This window comes from Musca domestica, unplaced genomic scaffold, assembly GCF_030504385.1.
Source record: "Musca domestica strain aabys unplaced genomic scaffold, Musca_domestica.polishedcontigs.V.1.1 11, whole genome shotgun sequence".
Classification (NCBI taxonomy): domain Eukaryota; kingdom Metazoa; phylum Arthropoda; class Insecta; order Diptera; family Muscidae; genus Musca; species Musca domestica.
Window position 1 is genome coordinate 10,293,306 of NW_026712133.1, and position 17,645 is coordinate 10,310,950.

The 17,645-nt window shown below is 36.9% G+C and overlaps 1 protein-coding gene across 1 annotated transcript; it reads right to left on the bottom strand.

Moving 5' to 3' along the window:
* Positions 1-4,077: 4,077 nt before the first annotated feature.
* Positions 4,078-17,302, bottom strand: LOC101889023 (serine-rich adhesin for platelets). The gene is made up of 7 exons (XM_059131049.1): positions 16,946-17,302; positions 10,151-10,315; positions 9,699-10,074; positions 5,418-5,659; positions 5,178-5,342; positions 4,618-5,121; positions 4,078-4,559 (listed from the first exon to the last, which is right to left on the bottom strand). Exons 1-7 carry the CDS (start codon positions 17,178-17,180, stop codon positions 4,126-4,128), a joined length of 2,121 nt encoding a protein of 706 aa, XP_058987032.1. The 5' UTR covers positions 17,181-17,302; the 3' UTR covers positions 4,078-4,125.
* Between the last annotated feature and the right edge of the window lie 343 nt (positions 17,303-17,645).

The following is a 17,645-nucleotide window of genomic DNA, read 5'->3' on the forward strand; positions in this document are numbered from 1 at the left end:
CGCCTTTACACGGTGGCATTTTACGGTAATAGTGCTTGGCATTTTTTCTGACATTTTATTTTATTCAGTATTTCGTATAGAGCTAATTGTTTGTAACAGATATTTATAAAGAAGTGATTTAAAATTAAATGTGTGAATCTAAAGAAGAAATGATGGAAAAAGTTATTGAGGTGTTAAATATAGCATTATTAACTTTTATTTTAACTTTCTTTTTTTTTTACTTTTTAATACTTCCAATTAATTTTCATATAATTCACTATACAATTCAATCACTAAAAACATCACATCGCAATAAAAGAAACGCATCAAAAATTACAATAAAAAAACGATATGAAAGGTCAAAATCATAAAAAATTCAGAAGAAGCAAAAAGAGAAGTGCAAAGAAAATGGCATGTAACCCTGTGCGGTGGCTTACCGTGCCATTTTTTCTTCTATCCTTGTCTCTCTACACCTTTTACCAACAAAAAAAAATGCCATGGTTAAAAAATGTCACCGTGTAAAGGCAGTGATACTGTGTATAATATATTCGTGCTTTCGATTATTTACAACGTTTCGGTTACGGAAGGGTTTAAAATTTCATTGTGACTGCTCATTTCTCCGAGCTTATCCCGCCCCAGCGAAAAAAACAACAATACTGTGCTGAGTCGATTCCAATTAAATTCGTCGAAAAAATGTTTGGCATATTGTCGCTTTAGCGAAACACTTAATTTGTATACGAAATCATTAAAAGAGGATTATGCTCAAGGCAATCGTTCTCTGAACAAACCATACTTTGAGGGGGTGAGACGGATATCTTTCGTTCGTTCTCACACACATAAATTTGAAACAAAAGATTTGAGAATCGTGAAAACGGTTTAACCAACAGATATTTTTATTTCTAAATTTCAATGGAATTCTTAGATCTCGAAATTTTTCCATTCACATTGCGCCAGGAATTTTTGGCAAACTTAAAGAGAAAAATCTGAAGCACAACGAGTTGTGTTTTTTTATGGTTGCATTAGTGAGGGCCGTGTGGCGGGCGGCGTTCGACGACAGCCACTAAATCACCAACAAGTATTACGTGTTACAATCCCTGTCCTCTTTTATAAAACGACGGTTGACTACCAGCCCTGGATTTAGCAACAATTGCCAAATTGTAGCAACCAACCGGCCAAACACTCTTCTGTGTTGATATGACGCGTTTTGCCCACAGCCCAAGGCAATTGTTGATGGTAAAATGCATGGAGACACGTGACTTTATTGATATCCTGCAATTGTATGCTCGAGCGTGTGTATGTGTGAATGTCTCAGCGAGGAACCCATTGCGAGAAACTACCACCCCTTAATCATGGTCAATGGAAGTATGATATAAGAGTGGTCTTAGCAGTTCTGTCTATGGTAGGCCAGAGATGACTGCTACAATGCTAAAGCCCTGAGGGTAGAATCTAACACTTACAAAGGATTGACTTGGGCACAGTAGCATCTAGTCGTTATTGCTTTTTGTTTATCCCATTAATGATGATATGGGATACGCCAAGCACTTGTATTCATAACGGATAAACGTAAAGAAGAGCGAAGCAATTTAGGAAAGCGGAGCGAAAAAAGTGAAAAACGAAGTTAAATTTGGCTGACGTGGCTGTTAATTCCTCTTTCAGTTGCTGCTGTTGTTGCTGATATCTGAAAATGCAAATGAAAGGAATTTAATGAAGAAACTGTTGTGGAAAGAAAACGATTTCGGTATTTTAATTTCATTTATGAATGACAATTTGAGGAGAAGTGTCTCTTAGTTGGTCATTAAACCTAACAAAAAAAATTGTAGTCCTTGAAAGCGTTGCAGCGTTGCGTTCGAACTTTGTATACTATTCACCTTAAATTTGGATTACTGTTGCATTAGAGATATGTCAAAAGCTTTTCATTATGAACCTCATATATGGGGCCTTTACAAAAATAATATCTATGGTCTAGGGACATAACGTGAAGACACAATTATTTTTAGCTAAATGAAATGTGAACTGTAACTAAAATTCATTAATCGGGCCCTATCGTTAAAAAGGGGCTTCACCAAAACATGAACCAATACAGCTCATTAAATACAGAATATTCTACGGCCCTAAAGTACATCTGACTTAAATTTTATAAAGATACTTTATTCTAAGTATTCGAAGCTAGAATGATTTCCACAGACGGACATGGCTAAATCGACATAGAATTGTATGATGATAAGGAATATGCTAATTTTGAAGGGTTTAAAATGCTTATTTGCGAGAAGTTACAAACGGAATGACAAACTTAATATAATGTTTATACCCTACAAAACTATGTGTTGGGGGTATTATAAGTTTGATTGGCCCACCTCGAAATATTGGTCCAAGACATAGGATGTTATATATTGACCTTTCTATCGTACCGAGCGGAGTCGATTTAGCTATGCTCGTCCATGTTAAATTGTAATCAACCTACAGGTCACAAATTTGGTCCGATCCACACGAAATTTTGCATGGAAAAAAAATTTCTTGATTTTGCAGATTAAAGTCCAATCGGCGCCGAATTTTGCATGAGACTAGCGTTTAGGGCTAGGCTGAAGCCTACCAATATGGATGGGTGATATAAACCAACACGTTTATGTAAAAAATACGAAAATGTCCATTAAACCGGGAATTAATTCCAGCGAAATAACATATACACGAAAATGCCACTCACTGTTACATTGATGCTGATACTCAAGATATCGCATATATAGCAACATATATACAATCTCCTATATCAAAGTAGGGGATGTTAAATAGACCGCTTTTAACTCAAGAACGGCTGGACGAATTTTGTCGATTCTCACCAGAATAGGATTGGGCAGAACAGAATAAAATCTAGAAAAATCACATAAAGTGATTTTAATAAAAATATGAATATTTATACCCTACACCTCGTAGCGGTAAGGGTATTATGTTTTCGTGTATTTGTTTGTAACATGGTGAAGGAAGCGAGATGGACCCATAGTTACTTTTGAGGATATTGCTAGAAGCACTTTCTGAGTCGATTTATGGATGTCAGTCCATCTCTCCGTCCGTCCGTCTATGTATTCTTGTGAACAAAATGCAGGTCGCATTTATTATCCGATGGAGATGAAGCAAAATTTGTTTTACCCAAGGACGAACCCTATTGAAATTGGTGATAATCAGATCAGATTTAGATATAGCTCCCATACATCTTCAACCGATTTTGGGTTAATTATGAACCAAATGGCTAATACAAGTCCAAATGAGCTGTATTTTGGTACATCCCACCGAATTCAGTCTATAAACAAGTAAATCAAATTTAGAGATCGGTTCATATATGGCTATAGCTCCCATATATATGTTTTAGCAGCCGATGGTCGCTCTCCGCTCGTATTAATCGACCGTGGCATCGGAATAAATGCCGAATATTATCGCGAAAATAGGCTACACGCAAATAGTTGACCACGCAAACATTTTGGCCGAATCCTTGGACATTCCAACAGGACTAAGTGGAGCTCAACTAAATTAGCAAAGTGGTGTAGGGTATCATAAAATCGGCCCCGTCCGACTTTAGGACTTTCTTTACTGGTTTATTTTTAGAATGTGTAATTTAATAAAATAAATTAAAATATAATTACCTTCAAATATATCTACTATTTTTTTTTTCTGATATAAGTTCTAAAAAATCTTTAGCTACCACATTTCTTGCCTGATATGTCCTTTGAAAATTATCTTTAAAACCTTCTATAAAAAATCAAAGCCTCCAAAAGTATTAGTTAGAAATCCACCATTATAGGTGTGGTAGTCCCTCGGAAAATACTTTAAAAAAATCAAATTTTATTCTAATTCTGAAAAAAATCTACCAATAAGCCATGAAATCTATTTAGAAATATACAAATTCCATCCATACATTATCCCTTTACTATTTCTATTTTCGTATGCTCATATCACCCCGCACCAAATCTGCTCTCAACACGAACTCTTGAGAGTCCTTTCTTCAACTCCGCTGAGTTTCACATGGTATATGACGGGCATATCTTTTCTAACTTTTAACGTAAATTTCACATTAAGCTAAAAGCCCGAAGACACTTAACTTCTCTATGGTTTAATTAGAATAATCAATTTATTATACATACTTTTTTTATTTTAATGTTATAATTCAGTATATGTGTGATTCTTTAAGACTATATTCCCGTTAATGGGATAATTCTCATCATTGTCTGCATCGTCATCATCATCGACTAGCGGTCGTGTGAAATCTTCAGAATACCCGCGAGACTTCTTTTTTGGTTTGGTTCTCATATTTGTTTCGCTCTTTTTAGTAACAGCCGTTGTCGTGCCGTTTAATGTCGTGGCTACAGGTGTGCCGTCGTCTCCGCAATTCCGTTTGCTAAAGCGAATCATGTACCACGCAGCGGCCCGATCGCCGTACCTCCGATACGCTAGGCTAACAATTAATACGATTATGACTGCAAAGAATATACATAGCATTGCGATCGAGCCATGATGGGGAGCTTCGTCATGAGTTTCGTTGTCAATGACGTAGGTTTTTGGAGCCATAGATGGTTTTTGTGTGGGCGTTTTAACTGAAATGAAATAGGGACACTTAATTGAAATGCTAAGAAAACCCATTCTCAAATTTACCAATGGGTGCTTCAGGGACTTGAGCATGGGGCGTTGTTGTTTCGGTGGGTTTTTGGGGTTTATTAGTAGTTGTTGTAGATGTAGGGCGAATTGTTGTGGTAGTTGTTGTTGATGTTGTGGCTTTGCTGGTCCTTATTGTAGTGGGAGTTGGCCTTTTTGTAGTAGTAGTAGTTGTTGTTGTGGTTGTCGTTGTAGTGGTTGTTGGTGTTGTCTTCCTGGTGGTAGTGGTAGAAGGTGTTGTTTTGCGGGTGGTCGTAGTTGATGGTGTAGTCTTTCTAGTTGTAGTGGATGGAGTCGGTTTTGCTGTGGTAGTTTTCGGCGTAGTTGTTGTAGGTTTCACTGTGGTAGTACTAGTTGTGGTTGTTGTCGTTGTTGGAACAACTTTTGCAGTTGTTGTTGTCGGTATTGTTGTACTTGGAGTTGCTGTAGGTGTAATTGTGATTTCAGTGAACTGAGAGTCATTACCATTTTGCGATGATTCAATTGTGGTCTGCTCAAACAATTCTAAAGATGACATAAAATGAGAAACTTAGAAAAATCTCAAGAACATTCAAACCTACCTGTGAGACACAAGCTCTTAAAATCAGGACAGCAGGTGTCTAACTCCTCGCAGTCGGCAGAACAACTGCACAAACCCATAAGATGACCCGAATCACTCAATATTCCTATGCCGCTGGTCTTAAAACATCGATTGGCACAAGACTGCATATCAAATATGGACTGATCTATAAAGGAATTTGTGTAAAAATACTAACATTTGAAACCACTCGCTTATGTAAAATAAATAATTGTATGCGTACATGTTGTTGTATCGTATTCCTCATTGGACATTGTGTCATCATTGTTTTTATCCAAGGCCTTACACTCGTCTCCTGTCATAAGACGAACATCGTCCACCGCAATATCGCTGAGATGATTACGCCCGGCCTTGGATACAAAAACTATTTGAAAATCTTCTTCCAATTCTTCAATGCTAAAATGGGCTTCATTCCAGGCGTTGTTCTGATTTCCATTTCTCTCAAATTTAATTAGTGTGGATCGTCTAGAAATATAAATGATTAAAGATTACAAAAGATGAAAAATGATTTCAACGAACATTGATTCAATCTAGAAATATATATTTCGATTGACCTACTCAACCAGGATATTTCTTTGGGAAAGGAACCTCTTAGTAAATACATTGAGAACTCATAAGGACAGATTCGCACTGAATCGACTTTAACTTAATCTGTCAATGAAGTTCGAGGATTTTTATCTGTGGAACTAAAGAGTTATAGCCTTTTTTTATTGGAGTTTGACATTGCTATACTCAAGGAATCTTAAACGCTCAATTAGAAATGCATTGTTTAAAATTGGGTGGCATGCATATGCGGGCGCTGGAAAAGTGAAAAGTCGGGCGGAGACTACTATATGATACCCTACACCACCATGCACCTTTAGAAGAGATCCCGTAACAAAAGAATTTATTTGAAGTAGATTTATTTGAAGTAGGTGATACCTATCAACATTTGGCTTTATAACAGTTATAACTTGGTTTCAGAGGGAACTAATATATGGGAGGCATATCCAATTCTGAATCGAGTTTCACTAAATTTAACGGAGACATTTTTATCTTTTATTCCAGATAAAATTGCTATTGATATCACTTCGAGAAGGATTATAGTAAAACCAGTAAGGAAAGCTCAATAGTCGGGCGGGGCCGACTATATAATACCCTACACCACTATGCATATTTAGTAGAGCTCTCGTAAAAAGTTTTACAAAGGGCATTTCAGAGCTCTATGAGATATTTGGTACAAAATCAAAATCTATCTAATTCTATCGTGCATTTTACGAACTATAACTATCTCTGAAACGACTTTTACTAAAATTGGTGTCCTTGCTTCTAGGCTGAATTTGGCCAGATATGCCAAAATTCATGCCATTTCGGTTGATATTGGCCATTTGTTGCACAATTAACACGAAATTGGATGAAGATACATATGGGTGCTATATCCAAATCTGAACAGATTTTGATATAATTAAAATCGACTACTTTTGGGCTTTATCTGATATCTGGTACCAAATATCATTCCTGTGAAGAGTATATTACGAATGTAATCCCTTACAAAGAGCAAATCGGATGAAACATATATATGGGAGCTAGAGCTATATCTGAACCGATTTTTACTAAAATTTGTGTACTTCCTTATAGGCTGGTTTCGGTCGGATTTGCCAAAATTTATGCCATTTGGGCTGATATTGGCCATTTGATGCACAATTGACACGAAATCGGATGAAGATATATATGGGAGGCATATCCAAATCAGAACAGATTTTAATAAAATTAAAATCAACTATTTTTGGGCTTTATCTGATACCTGGTACCAAATATCATTCCTGTGGAGTGCATATTACGAATGTGAGGGACTTAAAGACCAAATCGGATGAAAGATATATATGGAAGCTATAGCTATATTTGAATCGATTTTTACTAAAATTGGTGTACTTGCTTATAGGCTGGTTTCGGTTGAATTTGCCAAAATTCATGCCATTTGGGCTGATATTGGCCATTTGATGCACAATTAACACGAAATCGGATGAAGATATATATGGGAGCTATAGCTATATCTGAACCGATTTTTACTAAAATTGGTGTACTTGCTTCTAAGCTGGATTCGGTCGGATTTCCCAAAATTGATGCTAATACGATTTCGATAAAATTTAAAACAGCTATTCCTGTGCTCCATCTAATACCTGGTACCAAATATCACGGTTGTGGAGTGAATATTACGAATGTATGGGACTAAAACACTAAATCGGATGAAACATATATATGGTTGCTATATCTATATCTGAACCGATTTTCACTAAATTTGATATACTTGCTTCTAGGCTGAATTTGGTCCGATGTACTAAAATTCAGTCCATTTGGACTTATATCGGCCATTCGGTGCACAATTAACCCGAAACCGGATGAAGATATATATGGGAGCTATATCCAAATCTGAACCGATTTCGATAAAATTACAAACAGCTATTTCTGGGCTGTATCTTATATCTGGTACCAAATATCATTCTTGTGGAGTGCATATTACGAATGTGAGAGGCTAAAACACCAAATCGGATAAAACATATATATGGGAGCTATAGCGGTTTCTGAACCGATTTTCTCCAAATTTGTTGTATTTGCTTTAAGGCTAATCCCGGTCACATGTGCCAAAATTCGGGCCATTTGGGCTGATATTGGCCATTTGGTGGTCAATTAACCCATAATCGGATGAAGATATATATGGGAGCTATATCCAAATCTGAACCGATTTCGATAAAATTGAAAACAGCTATTTCTGTGCTCCATCTAATACCTGTACCAAATATCACGGTTGTGGAGTGCATAGTAGGAATGTGAGGGACTTCAAGATCAAATCGGATGAAAGATATATATGGGAGCTATAGCTATATCTGAACCGATTTTCTCAAAATTTGACATACTTGCTTCTGGACCGAACTCGGTTGGGTGTGCCAAAATTCAGGTAATTTGGACTGATAGTGGACATTTGGTGCACATTTAACCCGAAATCGGATGAAGATATATATGGGAGCTATATCTAAATTTGATCCGATTCTCACCAATTTCAATAGGGTTCGTCCTTGGGCCAAAAAAGTATTGTTTGGAAAATTTCATCTCAATCGGATAATAAATGCGACCTGCATTTTGTTCACAAGAATACATGGACAGACGGACGGACGGACGAGCAGACGGACTGACATGCATAAATCGACTCAGAAAGTGATTCTATGAAGGTTCTCAAAAGTAACTATGGGTCTATCTCGTTTCCTTCTCCATGTTACAAACAAATGCACAAAGACATAATACCCTTACCACTATGTGGTGTAGGGTATAAATATATATCGGAGCCGAGTTCTACCAACTTCCCGAAATTCACTTCATTTGGGCTGATATTAGCCATTATTTGCACAATAAACCTGCATCGGATTAAGGATATATACCAAATCTTAGCCGATATCGATAAAATTTGGCAAAGGCATTTCCGAGCTCTCTAAGATATCTGGTATCAAATGTGACTGGACTTAAAGACCAAATCGGATGAAACATATATATGAGGGCTAGAGCTATATCTGAACCGATTTCCACAGAATTTGATGTGCTTACGATGTCGGCCGTATGTGCCAAAATTCAGGTAATTTGGACTGATATTGGACTTTTAGACCTCAATTAAGCCGAAATTGGTTTAAGATATATATGGGAGCTATAAGCAAATCTGAACCGATCTTGATACAATTTGGGAGAGGTATTGTGGGATGTATCTGGTATCTTTCACCAAATATGTTCCTTGTGGGATGCATATTACGAATGTGAGGGACTTAAACACCAAATCGGATAAAACATATATATGGGAGCTATAACTATATCTGAACCAAATTTGATGTACTTGCTTCTAGACTGAATTAGGTCGGATGTACCAAAATTCAGGTCATTTGTACTGATATTGTTCATTTGGCGCACAATTAACCCGAAATCGGTTGAAGATATATATGAGAGCTATATCTAAATTTCAACCGATTCTCACCAATTTCAAAAGAATTCGTCCTTGGACCGAACAAATATTGTCTGGGAAATTTCATATCAATCGGATATTAAATGCAACCCTCATTTTGTTCACAAAAATATATGGACAGACGGATGGACTGACATGCATGATTCTATGAAGATCCTCAAAAGTAACTATGGGTCTATCTCTCCATGTTACAAACAAATGCACAAAGACACAATACCCTTACCGCTATGTGGCGTAGGGTATGAAAATCTGAAGTACTTACAGGGGGCTAGGTAAATGTCTAATTCGACAAATATTTTGAGGTCAATATATTTTGAGAGCAAAAACATTTTTAAATGTAACAAAGACTCACGATGGTACCCAGTCTCCTTTAAAATTGACCATTTGCATATAACTGTAAACTTTAAAAAATTTTCAATTTAAAAATTATATATTAAATGAAATGACAATGACAATGAAAACTAATCGGCCGAGCCGAACCATTAAAAATATTCAAGTCGTTAAGTATTTTACAACACATACTCATCATCGCTAAGCAGAATCTCATCCAAACTCATCGACAATGGCTTCACCACAACCAGCAAAGTTCCCACACCTGCACCATACATATAATAATGGAACTGGAAGCAACATGCGGTTTTCAATGACAGTTCCCTGTCGTAGATCGGAGACATCAAAGTTACTGGCATATCCTGCCGGATGAGACTTTCCATCAACATGTAGTGGCCACCGTTGTGTGTCATGGTAGTGTGATCCGTACGAGGTCCCGACTTAAACGATGTGAATGCATTGGCAGCTGCCACTCGTTTCCATTCTAAATTCTCCATCGGTTCATAGGTCCAACCACAAACATCGTCGGTTTCGAAATCACATTCGTGCGATACTTTACCAGTTCGTTCTGTTAAAATACATTTATTGAGAAAATATTTATTGTGAATAAATAGTTCAAAGTTAGATCTAATAGCTTTACTTACGCCGACAGGTTCCCAGAGGCCGATCCCAGTGTGTTCCATTGCAATATGCGTGTCTATTTCCTGCCACAATGTAATTTTCCATGCAGTAGAGAATTGCTTTTAGATCGGATTCATACTGTAATCGTCCATTATCAGGCAGGTCTAAATCTTTTCCACATCCTTTTTCTGAAGATAAAAATAGTGGTACAAACCCTTAATATCCTTTTTTGTTGAAACTGAGAACATTATAAAATTTATATTAAAATTAAGTAAGTTACGATAATTTAGGAGGGCCGGCCTACTCTTTCTGGCACCTCCCAAACGAAGTATAACAAGTAACAATGTACCGCCGCTTTTAAAGAAATTGGTGGCTAAAACTATCCAAATACCGAATATCGGGAGGTACCGTTACGCCAAAACGCACACCGATATATCTCATTATCAATACCAACCATTCTAGACACAATGCAAACTACTGAGCCAAATTTTAAAGCTCTACGTCAAATAATTTGAGCTGTATCGTGAGTTCAACAGACAGGCGGACATCGTTAAATCGACTTATTATCTTATGCCGGTCTTGAATGTATATTCAGGTTGAGATGAAAAAGCTGCAACCAACTTCAGACTGCTCTCATTTCTAAGCCACTCGTCCGACATAAGCGCACAAAAGCATTTTGGTGAGAATTTTCCAGAAAAAAGTTATTCGTGATGGAACTTAAGAGCGATAGTGTGATTTCTTTATATGAGGCTGGAAAACCGCAAGTGGCTATCGTTATAGCACTCCAGCTTTTAAATGTGAATAAATCTTCTGTATCTCGTACCAACGCTCGTTACCGTCATACTGGTAGCATAGCCCGACGTCAAGGAAGTGGACGAAAGAAAACAGCAACATCAGTAGAAATTGTTCGAAAAGTAAAGAAGCGACTTGATCGAAACCCGAGTCGCAATGGTCGAAAAATGGCTCGTGAGCTGAACATATCGCAATATCCCATTGGAATTCAAAAGAACTAAAGAGTTGCTTCGCTTGACCGAAAGTGGTGAACTGCCGAATTTGGTTTTCTCCGATAAGAAAATATTCCTTGTCCAGCTGTTTGTAAACAAACAAAATGATCATGTTTACTTGCCAAAGAGGTTAGCTGGCCATGGTGATGGTGTGGGCCATCGACCGCTGAAATATTCTGGAGTGTTTATTACGGCCTTGGGCACGCAAACCTTGGACATTCCAACAGGACTCAGCACGCGCCACCCAAGAATGGTTACAAAATGGGGTTCCTCGCTTCATTTCCAGCGCACAGTGGCCAACAAAATTCCGGATACCTATCCGTTGAACTATTGTGTCTGGAGTATTTTGGAAAGCAAGGTTGGCACTAAAAAATGCCAAAGTGTCGATCACCTCAAGCTAGCGCTTCGCCGGGAATGGACCAAAATACCGCAGAGCAACATTCGGGCAGCATATGACTGTTTCATTGGCCGTTTGAAGGCCATAATTCGTGCCAAGGGTGACCAATTCGAACAAATCAAACTTATTCTAAAATTTGATGCTATTTACGACATTTTTTGCTTTCATTCAATAAAATCTAAAAAATATATATATAAATTATGGCGATTGACTTTGTTTCAGTATTTTTATCTCATCCTGTACCTTGTGGGGTCTATGACGAATATATAGAGGTGTTTCAAAGGGAATGACAAATTTAATAATTAATTATTCGTGATGGAATTCAAGCGTGATAGTGTGATAAAAAAGGAAAAAAAGAAAAAGGAATGCAAATATTCAAGATTGTGTAGGGTTAATTTTCAGGAACGTGTTTATAGAACACATAAAAGATTTTCCCTCCCACCCGAAATTTCTTGCTCAGAAAAACAACTTAGACAACAAGTCTACCAGATTGTCTCTATTTTAAATCTCAAATATATACTTCCAAAAATTTTTCTTATATAAAAAAAAATTGTTTAACTTGTAGAACATTGTATTTTGTTCTCAAATGTTTGCTTCTAACACTTAGCTTATCGCGTCCATTACCAAATTTATATAACATATTTATATGTTGTTTATCATTTTGTGCGGATGATAAAGTTGCGGTTTTAAATTGTGGGTTTCGTTCGAAATTTGTCACCACGAAAATATTTTTGTCGGCACTACCATGCGGTTTGAAAAAAGGCTTTCAAGGTTACAGCTTCAGGCTTTAATTTGTAGCTCATTTATGTAATAAATTTGCTCATTTGCTAACAAATTGTATGATTTCCGATATTTTGAGCTCCTAATGACAAAATTGCCACAAATTTAAAAGAAAATGTTTGCTTGTGAAATTTTTGGAAGCTTCACAGTGGTGGTAGTACTCCTCCTTTCCGAACAATATAATTTAAAAGTCCAAAACAACATGTCATACGACAAAAACACACAAAAACGATATGCAACCAACATAGATTGCAAATTGTGTCATTTAACCGTAATTAATTCTGCATAAGATTATAGGAACACAAGAGTGGAACCACTCAATATATGTGTTTGTGAGCCTATGTGCCCAAAATCAAAATGGCGCGATGTGAAACGCAACGAAGGTCATATTTCCACGCGGTTCTCGAATAAATGCCTCGTAAGGAATAAGAAGTCGTAAGGACTATTTTACAACTCACACATCACAAACATACATGTCTTCGGTGTGGTGCTTCATTATTTCATAAGCCATTTTTGAGAGATAATTATTTTTTATTTTTTTCAGGAAATTTAGTAATTTTTTTCGACATCTGCTATATTTTCGATACGCCTTATTTTCATAAAACGAAATGGCACGTATTTAAAAAATCAGTACACTTTAAAACAATTATACTCATAAGTTATAGGTGTGATTCCATACATAGGAGTCGAGTGGATAGCCCTATGTGTGATAAGCTCGATATTCAATGTATTTTGTTAAACTTGGCCACATTCGTCAATATGATGATACTTGTCTTATTGTAGTCGACATCATGAACGGTGTCCTGAAACGGCCACAGGTACGTAGCCCACAATCAGTGTGGTCTAGGAGTGATTATTTCTTTGACAAACTCCTCTTAAGCTCTCTAAGCTAGGCAGAGGTAACAGAGAAGAAAAAGCCAATATCGTCACATGAAACCGTGTACAAATTGAAGGAAGAACTTGATCTTTAAATTTGAATGACAAGACAGTTCTCACTTGGATCCACGGTCATAAGGGATGCGTAGGGAAAATAAAAAGCTGAACGATCGTATCATTTAAAGACATACCCAATTTGAGATTATTGTTGTTTGCAAAATTTTGCAACAGAAATGTCTGAAATATAACATTTCGGGATCTTAGTGGTCCATGTTTTGGGATATCCGCCAGATAATTGTACATCAGAGGCTAGAAACTACTATTACAAGGGAAATCATTTTAGTTTAAGGTATAGTTTGTATGTGTGTTATTATGTTTGTTGCCGTGTCATGCTTGAATGTTCCTTATAGACTCGAAAGGGCTTAACCGATTTTTCACAGAATATTTAGGAATTAACTGTGGTGGAAATTGGCTATTATTTTTTTAGAAATTTGAAGGGGTCATGGTATCTTCCATACGTCCTCTTTTTAAGCAGTAAGGAAAGACACAAGTCGGGCGGGCTTACGGCTTAGAGCAGTTCATCGATTGGAACTAACATATGAAAGCTATATCTTAATCAAATTCCACTAAAACTGACTGAGGTAGCAAATGTCATTGCATACTTAGTATAAAATGTGTTGAAACAACTTAATTGAACTAAGGTAGTGTCGATGACCTATGAAAGATATATCCAAATCGCAAAACATTTCATGACAAAAACATATCTAAGATGCCTGTGATATCTTGTATACCCTCCATATATTACGATTTACATGCAAATCTAAACCGATCGAGATTTAGCAGATGTATTTCTGAGATGCATTTGATATATTGTCCCGAATATTGTCCTTATGGAGAGCATATTGCGGCTGTGCTAGACTTAAATGTCAAATCGGAAGCTGTATCTGAACCGATTTTTACCAAAATCGACGTACTTGTTTTTAAGCTGAATTCCGTCGCATAGGCCTAAATCTATCCTATTTGGACTAATATTACACATTTGGCGCACTATAAAATTGAAATCCTATGAAAATATATACGGGAGCTATACCGATCATTGGGCTTACTAGAATGTGATTTTATGAAGATCATCAAAAGAAACTATGGGTCTATCTCGTTTCATTTTATGTGTTACAATGCACAAGGACATAAAACCCTGTACGACAAAGTGATGTCGGGTATGAAAACGCTTTATCTTCCAAGCTAACGAATGTATCGTTTCAAGAATTTTTATACGATATTGTGGAACTTGGGACAATAATGGATAATTTGGAGTGGATGAATGGGTTCAATAAATGACTAGTTCTTACTATTTGGTATTAAATCTACATATTGTTAATGGGTGTAATGAGTAGAATAACCGACTTCGCTCACATTTTAAAATCCCTGTAATACAAATAATTATAATTTTGTGGGGGAGGTACCAGAAAGCGTGTTCCGACATAATTCATTTTCACACCAGATAAGTTGATAAAAATATTGTAATTTGAAGACAATCGGACTCTCACATCACATTTTATAAGAGTTATAGTTATTCAAGAGTTGACCCTTTGGAGTGGGAGGTACTTGATGGAGTGGACCGATATTGTCTATTTTCGCACCTGACCCAGTACTGATGCAAATATTAGGATTTGAAAAGTTGGAGAAAAATTGTATAATCCTTTCCCTTTTTGTGCAGTAAACATTTTTTTCTTAATATAGACCTTTTGTGGGGGAGGTACCAGAGGGAGTGGAACGACATTGACCATCTCCGAACTCAATAATAATATTAAGATGTACCAAGTTTGGGCGAAATCGAATGCTCCCTTCGAGAGTTATCGTGCGCATCAGTCAGACAAACGAACGGGCATCGCTAGATCGACCCATAAGCTCAGTAACGGATTTACTTCGAAGAGGTATGTTTTTATACCCTCGACCTTAGTATGGAGGGTATACTGTTTGTCATTCCTATTGTAAATCTCGAAATATACATTTTAGATCCCACAATGTATATATATTCTTGATCAGCATAAAATTCTATGTCGATTTAGCGATGTCCGTCCGTCTATCCGTCTGTCCGTCTGTGGAAGTCACTCTAGCTTCCGAACGAATTGAAGCAGATTGATAAAATTTTACTCAAATATATTGACATCTGCAGGACTTTTGGTATAGAAAATGGGCCATGTAGGTCCAAGTTTTGGTTTAGCCCCCATATAACGGTACCTCTCGATATTCGATGCTTTCTTGATTTTAGCGACATTATTCTCCGGAATTCTTTCAAATTTGGTATTTGATGTTCGTAATGGATGCCTATGACAGGAGATTTACTGTGCAGGTCCACGTTTTCGTGGACCCCCCCATGCCCATATAACGGTACCTTCCGATATTCGGTATTTTGATGATTTTAGCGACATTATTCACAGGAATTGTTTATAAATTTGGTATTTGAAGATCGTAATTGATACTACAGCCTAAGACAGACAATTGTCTGTGCAGGTCCAAGTCTTCGTATAGCCCCCATATAACGGTACCTCCCGATATTCAGTATTTTGATGATTTTAGCGACATTATTCACCGATTCTTTTCAGTTTCGCATTTGAATATTGTAATGGCTTATGACAAAAGATACCTATGCAGGTCCATGTCGTCGTATAGACCCTTATATAACAGCTACATTCGGTATTTTTAAGATGTTAACAGAATTTTTAACGGTTTTTATTGTTTTTGAGAATTGCCAAATTCGTTCCGAATGGTGGAGGGTATGCAAAGTTCGGCCCGGCCGAACTTACAGTTTTTTTACTTGTTTTATGTGTCTTCACTTCTGACAAGATCTTTCATAATAAAAACAATGGGACTGGGTCTGCTGGTATATTTATACACACCAAAAATTGAAAAAAAATGATATCTATGAAGATTAATTTCCCTTTTATAAATTTGTTTACAGAATTGTAAGTTATATTATTGTACTTTAATTTTACAATGGTTACACTTCTATATTCCAGAACTTAGGAGACCCACAGAAAAAGAAGTTTTATTGATTTCGTGCGTTCACGGTTTTTACGCAACAACTTTGTCCCAAATAGTAAAAAAAAATTCTAAACGGTATACCAGATATTAGCCTAACGAAATGAAACCTGTGGACGTCAGGGTCTCAAACTTTTGGGGACCCATAATGGGAAAAAACCGCACGACGCATCTCTTTTATCATGTCGTGGTGATAGAAAAAGGTTAGTAATTTTCGTGTTGTATAATGCAATTAAAAAATATTTCCCTGAGTGACAAAAATGGTGTATACCGATAATTCCAGAATTAGAGAGAATAGCCTTTAGCAATATTTTGGGCGCATTAATTAAATGTTTTCAATTCATAACACTTTAAATTTTATCACGCAGTGTCATTTACATTAAAATTTCGACAAGGTCACTTTTTACAGCTGATAAGGATACAAAACATAATCTTTGGATTTCCAAGGGTCATGACGAGGAATCCATTGTTGTTGTTTATTTTAATTCCCTTCTTAATTTCACATTTCCAAGAAGCGACATTCACTTCCACATTTTTTTTTTTATATTAAGTGAACAATGTATGTATTTGTGTTATCGCTACTTGTATCACTAGAAATGCGATTAAAAGAACCGCTCCGTCGTTAGAGTAGGGCTTTTTCAAAGAGGAAATTGTTGCGACTTCCGCTCGAGCACTATAATGACACATTGAGGAAATGCTGATGCATTTGCGAAACATACTTGCGCACACAGGTTTTTCACCATCCCACTTTCCATGCACGCAACCGATCGTTCTTAGTCCTTGCAATTGATAGCCGTTGTTGCAAAATGCTCTCATGAAGGTTCGTTTTAGACGAAACGATCCATTTGGCAAATCTCCCGGTCGGTCGCAACGTAAACGATTATTTGCTGCAGCACCACTGCTACTCGACAGACACCCGAGGCCCAGGGCAATTATCAAGATATACCGGCACATTGCAACTGAGTGTTCTTTTATCTTTTAATAGCATAGATTTCGGATTAACGCGCACCCTATTATTCGGATTACTTTCGAGCAGATGTTGACGCGGCCGATGTTTGTAATTAACTACTGACTTAGTTGCCCGCAGTGGATATTATTCGAAATCTTTTCACCACAGCGAGTTGTTTTAGTCCTCTTATCAACCAAGATTTTTTGTCCGTCTGGTATGCAAACGGGAGGGCGGTCAGGCGGCATTGGTTTGTGCGTTTGTACGAATCTCGCTGTGATAGGCGTACTCAGAAAATATTGCTCATTGAAGAGGAAATCCACTAAAGTGAGTTTCATTTGGGTGTAAGGTCTGTTATTTTTCGAGTGGGATTTTATCGGATAATATGCTGGAATAATTTCAATTTTACTTGTTATGAATTCTAACACACCAGTTGATAACAATTCTAAATTATAATGTCCAGAAATATCTTA